Genomic DNA, 12,500 nt, shown 5'->3' with positions numbered 1-12,500 from the left:
ATTAAAATTAAAATTAAATTATAAAAATAAAGACATGGAATAGCGTACACTCGAATTTCTTTCCGGTGCAAAAATAAAAAAAATTACCTAAAAAATAACTAAATAAAATAAATATTCATTAAAATAAATAAAAATCTAATAAAAAATAAATAAAAAAATAAAAAAATTAAATAAAAAAATAAAGACATGGAATAGCGTACACTCGAATTGTACCCTCACTTTCCTTCCGTCGCAAAAATAAAAAAATTACCTAAAAAAAATAAAAAAAAAATAAATAAATACATATTCATTAAAATAAAAATTCATTAAAATAAATAAAAAAATAAAAATAAGACATGGAATAGCGTACACTCGAATTGTATCCTCACTTTCCTTCCGGTGCAAAAATAAAAAAAATAACTTTAAAAAAAATAACTAAAAAAATGTAATTCAATAAATATATGATAAATAAATGATAAATATTCATATTCATTAAAATAAATATTCATTAAAATAAATAAAAAAATAAAAATAAGACATGGAATAGCGTACACTCGAATTGTATCCTCACTTTCCTTCCGGTGCAAAACTAAAAAAATAACCTAAAAAAATAAAATAAAATAAGTATTCATTAAAATAAATATTCTTTAAAATAAAAAAAATAAAAAAATAAAAAGATTAAATAAAAAATTAAAGACATGGAATAGCGTACACTCGAATTGTACCCTCACTTTCCTTCCGGTGCAAAAACAACACTTTATTCCCCAAGGCGCACATTTTAATATATTGCACTTTAAATACTGCAGCTTCTGTACATTGGTTTTGTTTACGTTTTGATGAGCATATTTTAGTTGTAAATGAAGTTGTATACACATTATGTCTTATATCACGGGTGTGGGAACCTTCCCACTGAAAATAAAAGCACGCGGGAGCAATTTAGGATATTTTTCATTTTTAAAACCAATACGATATTTTTTGTAACCTTCAATTTTAATAAATGTTAAACCCAGGACCCCAAATGCTCTCTGTTCTTAAAGTGATAAAAAATAAGTCATATGTATTAATTTAATGTTGTTTTTTATTTTTACTTTCAACACTTACGTATCTATTGATCATCTTCAGATCTCTCCAATGCCATAAAGTTTTTATTTAAATTTTTTTTTACGTTTTATGCCCTTTTTTTTTATTGTAAATACACAAAATATGCAATATTTTCCCCTAAAAATGTTTATAAATGGAACATTTAATGTGAAGTAATTGGAGCTTCTAATACGTAATATTGCTTTTGATTTATTGATATTTTTAAACAATGACAGTTGAAAAAAAATCAGACTTCTGGGGGTTCCAAAAGTGTTAAAAATAAGATATATATTAATACATGCTAGTGTTGTGCCGATACCAATATTTTGGTACCTGTTGAACGCATGCACAAATATTCAAGTAAGTAAACAAACAAAGACTCCTAATTAGTCTGCAGTAACATATTGTGTCATTTATACACCTATTATTTTGTACACATTATGAGGGACAAACTGTATAAAATTGATTATTAATCTACTTGTTAATTTACTGCTAATATTTGCTTATTTTCTGTTTTAACATGTTCTATCTACACTTCTGTTCAAATGTAATAATCACTTATTCTTCTCTTCTTTGATACTTGACATTAGTTTTGGATGATACCACACATTTAGGTATGGATCCGATACCAAGTAGTTACAGGATCATACATTGGTCATATTCAAAGTCCTCATGTGTCCAGGGAGGTATTTACTGACTTTATAAACAGAATATACATTTTAAAAAAACGAAAGATATTCGACTAGATACGCTGTTGTCGTTGGTATCATCACAGTGGACGTCAGGTGTAGATCCACCCATGGCGTTTGTTTACATTGTGGCGCCGGTGAGCTAGAGTAGTGAAGCATGTTTAGCTATTCCTCGTCCTCCAGTGATAATGCTACTTGTAAGAACCTTACTTTATTTGTCGCCATGGAGGCCAGGATTAGTGATTTAGAAGTAGCTAAAACACTGTGGATGGACATTAGCCGCTAGCTAGCTAGCCATGCGTTAAAGCAGCTGTTCCTGAGGGTGTTTCAGTGTTATAACTTCACCTTTATCTTGACTTTTTACACCAAAATGCGTCCATTCTCCCTTTTCTGTCTACACACTGTGTCTGCTTGTAAGTACTCTGTGTGTGTGCGCTGCCCAACATGCTCCAATGCTGGTAAAACCAGCAATGACACAGCGTGATGACGACGCGGGCGCGGGGAGAGAGTGCGAGACCGATACTTTTTTAGAGGCGGTATAGTACCGAATATGATTCATTAGTATGGCTGTACTATACTAATACTGGTATACCGTACAACCCTAATACATTACATATAATTTTTACTTTCAACACTTACATTTCTATTACCGGTACATGTTTTTTTTAGTTGTTATATTTTGTATTGTTATGTAAATTGTTCCGCCTTTTTAAGTGTTTGTATATCCATTTAATTGTTGAAAACTTTAGTTTAAATGGCAATGTGTCGTTATTATGTCACCATTTATATTATCCTACACCCAAATTCATCTATTATTCCTCCATCGTAAGATATAGGCGAACAAATTTATATTTAATCCTAATTTTCCACAATATTGGAAAATATAATTGGGACTCTTCCTATACTTATTTTTTTTACTTTTTCTCCTTCAAACTAACCTTCTTTTTTTATTTTTTTATTTTATTTTTAATTTTTTAATGAATTTATTAATCAATTCAACAAAACAATACCATAACAATGCAATCCAATTCCAAACTAACCTTGATTGCAAGCAAATGTTCAAAACTATCTGGAAATATATTTTTGTAGGGAAAACAACAACTTCTTTTTCCCCCCTGAAATTAGCCAAAAAGTTGTACTCTTTTAGAAATGCATTCTGGGTAACATTGTCATTTTTGACCTACCGTATTTTTTGGAGTATAAATCGCACTGGCCGAAAATGCATAATATAGAAGGAAAAAAACATATATAAGTCGCACTGGAGTATAAGTCACACGAGTATAAGGCGCACCGGCCGAAAATGCATAATAAAGAAGGGGAAAAACATATATAAGTCGCACTGGAGTATAAGTCACACAAGTATAAGGCGCACCGGCCGAAAATGCATAATAAAGAAGGGGAAAAACATATATAAGTCGCACTGGAGTATAAGGCGCACCGGCCGAAAATGCATAATAAAGAAGGGAAAAATCATATATAAGTCACACTGGAGTATAAGGCACACTGGAGTATAAGTCACACTGGCCAAAAATGCATAATATAGAAGGAAAAAAACATATAAGTCGCACTGGAGCATAAGTCACGAGTATAAGGCGCACCGGCCGAAAAATGCATAATAAAGAAGGAAAAAAACATATAAGTCGCACTGGAGTATAAGTCGCACTGGCCGAAAATGCATAATATAGAAGGGAAACAACATATATAAGTCGCACTGGAGTATAAGTCGCGCTGGAGTATAAGGCGCACCGGCCGAAAATGTATAATAAAGAAGGAAAAAAACATACATAAGTCACACGGGAGTATAAGTCGCACTGGCCGAAAACGCATAATATAGAAGGAAAAAAACATATATAAGTCACACTGGAGTATAAGGCACACTGGAGTATAAGGCGCACCGGCCGAAAATGCATAATAAAGAAGGAAAAAATCATATATAAGTCACACTGGAGTATAAGTCACACTGGCCAAAAATGCATAATATAGAAGGAAAAAAACATATAAGTCGCACTGGAGCATAAGTCACGAGTATAAGGCGCACCGGCCGAAAATGCATAATAAAGAAGGGAAAAACATATATAAGTCGCACTGGATTATAAATCGCACCGGCCGAAAATGCATAATAAAGAAGGAAAAAAACATATAAGTCGCACTGGATTATAAATCGCACCGGCCGAAAATGCATAATAAAGAAGGAAAAAAACATATAAGTCGCACTGGAGTATAAGTCGCACTGGCCGAAAATGCATAATATAGAAGGGAAAAAACATATATAAGTCGCACTGGAGTATAAGTCGCGCTGGAGTATAAGGCGCACCGGCCGAAAATGTATAATAAAGAAGGAAAAAAACATACATAAGTCGCACTGGAGTGTAAGTCGCACTGGAGTATAAGGCGCACCGGCCGAAAATGCATAATAAAGAAGAAAAAAAAATACATATGTCACACGGGAGTATAAGTCGCACTGGCCGAAAATGCATAATATAGAAGGGAAAAAACATATATAAGTCGCACTGGAGTATAAGTCGCACTGGAGTATAAGGCGCACCAGTCGAAAATGCATAATAAAGAAGGAAAAAACATATAAGTCGCACTGGAGCATAAGTCGCACCGGCCGAAAATGCATAATAAAGAAGGGAAAAAACATATAAGTCGCACTGGAGTATAAGGTGCACCGGCCGAAAATGCATAATAAAGAAGGAAAAAAACATATATAAGTCGCACTGGAGTATAAGTCGCACTGGAGTATAAGGCGCACCGGCCGAAAATGCATAATAAAGAAGAAAAAAAAATACATAAGTCACACGGGAGTATAAGTCGCACTGGCCGAAAATGCATAATAAAGAAGGACAAAACATATATAAGTCGCTCCTGAGTATAAGTCGCACCCCCGGCCAAACTATGAAAAGAACTGCGATTTATAATCCGAAAATTACGGTATACGTTTTTATTTTTTGAGCAGTGACAGTTTTCAAGTAAAAAAGTGCCTACATGGCAGTTATTAGTGTCATATTGCAACATTTTTCCAAATGTAAATGTCAGTGGTTGTTGTGGCGCAGGCAATGGGCATGGATGTCCAGATGGTGGCGGGCAAAGGTCCCACATTCCCCGAGCCCCTGAAGGAGCCGGAGGACCTGCAGCGTCTGCGCAGCAAAGTGGACGTGGACAAGGAGCTGGGCTACGTCTTCCGGGCCATCACGCTCACCAGGCACAAGATCGAGGGCAAGGTGCCGCTCATAGGATTCACCGGAGCGCCGGTGAGGTGGTGGATTCCAGTCCCCGGGTGTGTTTTTTACCCCCCTCCAGCTCATTCGGTTCTTGCGCCTCCTCCTCCCCCCGCAGTGGACGCTCATGTCCTACATGATTGAAGGCGGGGGCTCCAGCACCCACTCCAAGGCCAAGCGCTGGCTGTACCAGCACCCCGAAGCCAGCCACATGCTGCTGAAGATGCTGACTGACGTCATCGTGGAGTACCTGCTGGGCCAGGTGGCAGCCGGAGCCCAGGTGAGACCTTTGCTCCACCTCAGACGAGGAAATGAATTCCTTCAGATAGCCAGCAGCTGTGCCTCCTGCAGGCTGTATGCTGGGCCCATCATGAGCCAAAGAAAGCTTTTTTTTAACTATTTCCACAAAAAAATCCATAAATTAGCCGCACCATTTTTTTAAGCCGCAGGATTCAAAGCGTAGGAAAAAAGTAGCGGCCTGCAGTCTGGAATTCATGATAATGATCAACACATCCCTAGTGTCCAGAGACTTTCTAATCAATTACCCTGACTACTTTTCCATTGACGGATCCTTTAGGAACAGTTTGTGTTCCCGTCATAACTTTATGGACCTCAGAGGCGCGTCTGGATGGGGGTCAGTGCGAAGGAGTTGCACAGAACCCTGACCTCAAACCATGCATTGTGGTCTCGTCCAGGCTCTGCAGGTGTTCGAGTCCCACGCCGGCATCCTGGGGCCGCTGCAGTTCCAGGAGTTCTCCCTGCCTTACCTGGATGACATCGCCCGCCGGGTCAAGGAAAGACTCAAAGAGGCGCAGCAGGACGTTCCCATGGTGAGAAAACTATATGTTGTGTTAATGATCTGATTTGTTTACCTTTCTACTCTCATCTCAAGTCTCCCAGGAGGCTTCATTAACCATTGTTATGCTATTTCACCACAAGATGGCAGCATTTCTACTTCTTTTTTCACCCGAGTAGTCATTGTTTGTGTATGACTGTGGCTTTGTTGTTGTTTGTGTGTGTGTGTGTGTGTGTGTGTGTGTGTGTGTGTGTGTGTGTGTGTGTGTGTGTGTGTGTGTGTGTGTGTGTGTGTGTGTGTGTGTGTGTGTGTGTGTGTGTGTGTGTGTGTGTGTGTGTGTGTGTGTGTGTGTGTGTGTGTGTGTGTGTGTGTGTGTGTGTGTGTGTGTGTGTGTGTGTGAGCAGATTGTTTTTGCAAAGGATGCTCATTACGCCCTGGAAGCTTTGTCTCAGTCTCATTACCAAGTGGTCGGCCTGGACTGGACCATTGATCCACGCTCCGCACGGTACACACACACACACACACACACACACACACACACACACACACACACACACACACACACACACACACACAGAACCAATGCATAGATTTTCTTCACTAGACTTTTTGGGTTTTGTTCCACAAAATAAGTGGATTTTTACCAAAATGTTGTACTGAAAACGGTCAATTTAATACGATTTTGTGCAAAATTTACACATAAATGTTATCAAAATACTAGGATTTCGTACAAAATTCAGGGAAATATTTTTTGCTATAATTTCTAGATGTTCTCACAAAATTTTTGTGGTATTTTGTACAAAAGTTATGGATTTTCCCATAAATTTAGTATGCTTTATTACAAAACCAGTATGTATTTTTTTATAATTTATTATGAGTTTGTACAACATTTTCAAATAGATGTTCGTACAGGACTTGAGAAGGATTTTTGTCCAAAATACAGTAGTTTTACACTCATTTATTAAGATTTGGTACAAAATTTACACAGATATTCTCGCAAGACTAATCAGATTTTGTACAAAATGTACACATAAATGTTCTCAAAAGACTTTATTAGGATTTTGTACAACATTCGGTAGATTTTACGATTATTTATGAAGATTTGGTACAAAATGTACACGTTGTTTTCAAGACTTTAGTAGGAGTTTGTACAAAATACATTAGATTTTACTCTAATTTGATCAGGATTTTGTACCAAATTTACACAGATTCTCTCGCAAGACTTTAGTCAGATTTTGTACAAAATTTCTACATTGATTTTAAGACTTGTATAATTTTGTATAAACTACAATATTCCAAGGTTTCTCATAGTCGTTCACATTGACATCCCACTGGGTTGTGAGTTTTTCCTTGCCCTTATGTGGGATCTGAACCAAGGATGTCGTTGTGGCTTGTGCAGCCCTTTGAGACACTTGTGATTTAGGGCTATATAAATAAATATTGATTGATTGATTGATTGATTGATTGATTGATTGATTGATGTCTTTATTTGACTGATCAATACGTGTGTGTTAATTCCTCTCCAGTGACCGGACAGCGGGGAAGGTCAGCGTCCAGGGCAACATGGACCCCTGTGCGCTCTACGCTTCCAAGGTAACCAGCAGCTTCTTCTTCAGACGTATCGGCTTGCGTGTAAAAAGCTAAATGTCCTCCTATAAACACACACAGTCGGTCTTTACTTAATAATAATAATAATAATAATAATGATATATTTTATTTGTAAAAAGCACTTTATATTGAGTAAACAATCTCAAAGTGCTACAGTGTATTTAAAAACAAAAAACAAAAACAAAACTTCTGTCATTCACACAAACTAAACATGCCAGGCGGCGAGCAGCTCCACAACAGCTAAGCACACAATAGCACACAAGCTAGACGCACGTAACAAGTGTCCTTCCTTTGTCTAAAACAGCACATTTGTCAATATAAACATTATAGCTTCATATCATAGAAAAGTCTCCAACGTATCAGAATGTGTCCAGTAACAAAGGTGTCCGCGTCATTTTAAACGTGCCGTGTCATGATCTTCATTGGAAATTAAAGACAACATAATTCCGGTTGATAATAATTGGTAGTACCGTATTTTTCGGACTATAAGTCGCAGTTTTTGTCATAGTTTGGCCGGGGGTGCGACTTATACTCAGGAGCGACTTATACTCTGAAAAATACGGTAAAAATGATTTTCAAGGTAAAAGTTGATTTTCAAGGTTAAAAGTTGATTTTCAAGGTAAAAGTTGATTTTCAAGACAAAAAATTATTTTCAAGGTAAAAGTTGATTTTCAGGGTAAAAGTTGATTTTCAAGGTAAAAGTTGATTTAAAAAATATATATATATTTTCAAGATAAAAAATGATTTTCAAGGTAAAAGTTGATTTTCAAGTTAAAAGTTGATTTTCAAGTTAAAAGTTGATTTTCAAGGTAAAAGTTGATTTTCAAGACAAAAAATGATTTTCAAGCCAAAAAATGATTTTCAAGGTAAAAGTTGATTTTCAAGGTAAAAGTTGATTTTCAAGACAAAAAATTATTTTCAAAGTAAAAGTTGATTTTCAAGGTAAAAGTTGATTTTCAAGGTAAAAGTTGATTTTCAAGGTAACAGTTGTTTTTAAAAAAAAAAAAAAAATTTTCAAGACAAAAAATGATTTTCAAGGTAAAAGTTCATTTTCAAGGTAAAAGTTGATTTTCAAGACAAAAAATGATTTTCAAAGTAAAAGTTGATTTTCAAGGTAAAAGTTGATTTTCAAGGTAAAAGTTGTTTTTAAAAAAATATATATATTTTCAAGACAAAAAATGATTTTCAAGGTAAAAGTTGATTTTCAAGGTAAAAGTTGTTTTTAAAAATATATATATATATTTTCAAGACAAAAAATGATTTTCAAGGTAAAAGTTGATTTTCAAGGTAAACGTTGATTTTCAAGACAAAAAATGATTTTCAAAGTAAAATTTGATTTTCAAGGTAAAAGTTGATTTTCAAGGTAAAAGTTGTTTTTAAAAAAATATATATATATTTTCAAGACAAAAAATGATTTTCAAGGTAAAAGTTGATTTTCAAGGTAAAAGTTGATTTTCAAGGTACCATATTTTTCGGACTATAAATCACAGTTTTCTTCATAGTTTGGCCGGGGGTGCGACTTATACTCCGGAGCGACTTATACTCCGAAAAATACGGTAGTTTAAAAAAATATATATATTTTTGAATAAATCGCGATTCTTATGTGTAACTATTCTTAATCGTTTAAAAAACAAAATTTATTTAAAAAAAAAAAGAATTTTTTTTTACTAAATCTTTGGGTAGACTTCTTTTAAACAAAACCAATTGTATTTAAAGTAATATAGAAATTGATCAGAGCTGTTTGTTTATTTCATGGAGGAATGTAGTTCATCATAGAACTGGCAACCATTGTGCACCGGTATATAAGCCACACCCGCTACATTTTAGAAAGAAAAAATATAGTTTTCCATATATAAGCCGCAGATATACACGTTGTGAAATGAGTTATTTACACAGGAATATTTTGTAAAAGTTTATTTACATACCTTAATTTTTTCCAAACAGTGCCTGTAACAAGGCAGTAAAACAGCGGATCAAACAAAACAGAAGTCATGGGCATGGACCCACTCTCCAATCAATCAATGGTGACTTTACGAAACTGAAACAATACAAAAAAAATGCCACTGTGAGTTAATAACTAACACAGACACTCGTAAACGTGTTAGCATGTTAGCTAACGCAGACGACGCTAGCTTCGGTAAAATTGCGGGACGGTTCAGTAAGTAAGAATAGTTTTAGTTGTATTGTAAATCTTACAAACGTTGCTCGGAGTGACGAATGAAGAATCCATATGAGTAGAAACGCTATGGACGGACAGAAGACGGAACGACGCTTCTAATTCCAATTGAAATGAGCATACCTGTCCAAAAGATGGCGCCGTAGCACAAATAATAACACATATTTTCAGTGTCTGCTTGTTTTTTTTTTATAAAACTATTCATAAATCAGTTGCACCGTTTTATAAACCGCAGGGCTCAAAGCGTAGGAAAAGTGTCTTATAGTTGGGAATTTACGCTACTTTATTTTTTGTTTTTTTAAACCGTCTCTTGTTGTTTTCCACCATTGTTGTCTTTTCTATTTGACTCAGTTTTGTCCTGCCACACTGAAGTTAATGCTGATACGGTTCAAGATTGTTTTTAACCCCGCCCCCTTTTTAGGAGCGCATCTCCGACACGGTGAGGACCATGTTGGAGGGTTTCGGCACCAGAGGCTACATCGCCAACCTGGGCCACGGCCTCTACCCCGACATGGACCCGGAACACGTAGGCGCCTTCGTGGAGGCCGTGCACCGACACTCCAAACTGATGATCAAGCAAAAATAGACGCCAATAAGATATTTTTTTTAATTTTTTTTTTTAGTTTTACTCAATAAACAGGAAATAAGAAGTTTTCACTTGTTTCTTTGACTCCAGGTCAGGGCTTCAGTAGGGACCTAACTTACTACACTTGGCCCATTTTGGTGTCTCCTTTGGTTCTTATGCCCCTAAGTCGTCCTGGTCTATGTCCTGGCACTGCTGAAACCGACCCGGGGATCCAGAACCCTGTGGCTACTGTTGCGTCGACCAGCATTCCTCCAATGGGGAATTGAAATTGCTAGTCTCTCCCAGATTCTTTTTATGGCAATACGCTGATGTTTATATTCAATCTCCAGGCAATAGTTGGTATTTGACTTACCGACTTCAGGACAGACTCCTAACGCAGATTTTATCTAAAAAGAAAGGTTCTGCTTACCTTGAATTGGCCAATTGAGTCTGTCCAGAAGATTGCAAGAAGTCATCAATCAACAGCGTGCCATCCCGGACGAGCCCCCAAATTGTTGCGTCGACCAGCATTCCTCCAATGGGGAATTCAAATTGCTAGTCTCTCCCAGATTCTTTTTATGGCAATACGCTGATGTTTATATTCAATCTCCAGGCAATAGTTGGTATTTGACTTACAGACTTCAGGACAGACTCCTAACGCAGATTTTATCTAAAAAGAAAGGTTCTGCTTACCTTGAATTGGCCAATTGATTCTGTCCAGAAGATTGCAAGAAGTCATCAATCAACAGCGTGCCATCCCGGACGAGCCCCCAAATTGTTGCGTCGACCAGCATTCCTCCAATGGGGAATTGAAATTGCTAGTCTCTCCCAGATTCTTTTTATGGCAATACGCTGATGTTTATATTCAATCTCCAGGCAATAGTTGGTATTTGACTTACCGACTTCAGGACAGACTCCTAACGCAGATTTTATCTAAAAAGAAAGGTTCTGCTTACCTTGAATTGGCCAATTGAGTCTGTCCAGAAGATTGCAAGAAGTCATCAATCAACAGCGTGCCATCCCGGACGAGCCCCCAAATTGTTGCGTCGACCAGCATTCCTCCAATGGGGAATTCAAATTGCTAGTCTCTCCCAGATTCTTTTTATGGCAATACGCTGATGTTTATATTCAATCTCCAGGCAATAGTTGGTATTTGACTTACAGACTTCAGGACAGACTCCTAACGCAGATTTTATCTAAAAAGAAAGGTTCTGCTTACCTTGAATTGGCCAATTGATTCTGTCCAGAAGATTGCAAGAAGTCATCAATCAACAGCGTGCCATCCCGGACGAGCCCCCAAATTGTTGCGTCGACCAGCATTCCTCCAATGGGGAATTCAAATTGCTAGTCTCTCCCAGATTCTTTTTATGGCAATACGCTGATGTTTATATTCAATCTCCAGGCAATAGTTGGTATTTGACTTACAGACTTCAGGACAGACTCCTAACACAGATTTTATCTAAAAAGAAAGGTTCTGCTTACCTTGAATTGGCCAATTGAGTCTGTCCAGAAGATTGCAAGAAGTCATCAATCAACAGCGTGCCATCCCGGACAAGCCCTCAAATTGTTGCGTCGACCAGCATTCCTCCAATGGGGAATTCAAATTGCTAGTCTCTCCCAGATTCTTTTTATGGCAATACGCTGATGTTTATATTCAATCTCCAGGCAATAGTTGGTATTTTGTAGTTTATTCTCAAAGCTTAGAGGACAAACCTGAGACCAACCCAGCACCCAAGCGTTCCCTAGCCCGGTCCAGATCGGTCTACCAAAACCCCGGAACTCCTGTCTACTTCCTCCTTCTCCTGTCCCCCCCACCTGCTGTTTCCTCAGTCTAGCTGTGCTCCTTATCTTAGGAATGTAATGGCAGTCTCAACAAAGACAGCGCGCTCTGACTCTAACCAAGGACACTCGAATCCAAGCACTTTGTACCACACGAGACATTAGCTGATGTAAATATGACTATAGGAGTTTTTAGAAAGAAGTAACACTTAAATATGGATATGCTTCCAACACTACTTTTAAGGAAAACTGTGTAAAAATAGACCCTGAAACTACAACCTTTGGCCACTTTTGGTGTCTCTTTTGCCGGGTTGCTGCTGGTTCTTACACCCCTAAGTCGTCCTGGTCTATGTCCTGGGACTGCTGAAGCCGACCAGGGGCTCCAGAACCCCGGGGACATCTGTCGGTCCCGGGCCCATGGCTACTTTGAAGGAAAACTGTGTAAAAATAGGCTTCAAATTTACAACCCTTAGCCCATTTTGGTGTCTCGTTTGCGGGGTTGCTGCTGGTTCTTACGCCCTTAAGTCATTCTGGACTATGTCCCAGGACTGCTGAAACCGACCCGGGGATCCAGAACCCTGGGGACACTTTTAAGGAAAACTGTAAA

General features: G+C 37.4%; 1 protein-coding gene across 1 annotated transcript in view; it reads left to right on the top strand.

Annotated features, from left to right (window-relative positions):
* LOC133665172 (uroporphyrinogen decarboxylase-like) overlaps positions 1–10,222 on the top strand; it is a 21,684-nt gene extending 11,462 nt beyond the window's left edge. The window contains exons 5-10 of the mRNA XM_062070404.1: positions 4,805–5,002; positions 5,088–5,249; positions 5,665–5,799; positions 6,170–6,270; positions 7,292–7,358; positions 9,971–10,222. Coding sequence (XP_061926388.1) covers positions 4,805–5,002; positions 5,088–5,249; positions 5,665–5,799; positions 6,170–6,270; positions 7,292–7,358; positions 9,971–10,135 — 828 coding nt within the window. The 3' untranslated portion in view covers positions 10,136–10,222. The remainder of the gene's footprint in view (positions 1–4,804; positions 5,003–5,087; positions 5,250–5,664; positions 5,800–6,169; positions 6,271–7,291; positions 7,359–9,970) is intronic.
* Positions 10,223–12,500: the final 2,278 nt, after the last annotated feature.

This window comes from Entelurus aequoreus, linkage group LG14, assembly GCF_033978785.1.
Source record: "Entelurus aequoreus isolate RoL-2023_Sb linkage group LG14, RoL_Eaeq_v1.1, whole genome shotgun sequence".
Classification (NCBI taxonomy): Eukaryota; Metazoa; Chordata; class Actinopteri; order Syngnathiformes; family Syngnathidae; genus Entelurus; species Entelurus aequoreus.
The sequence above is the reverse complement of the archived record's forward strand: the minus strand, read 5'-3'. Positions and strand labels throughout refer to the sequence as shown.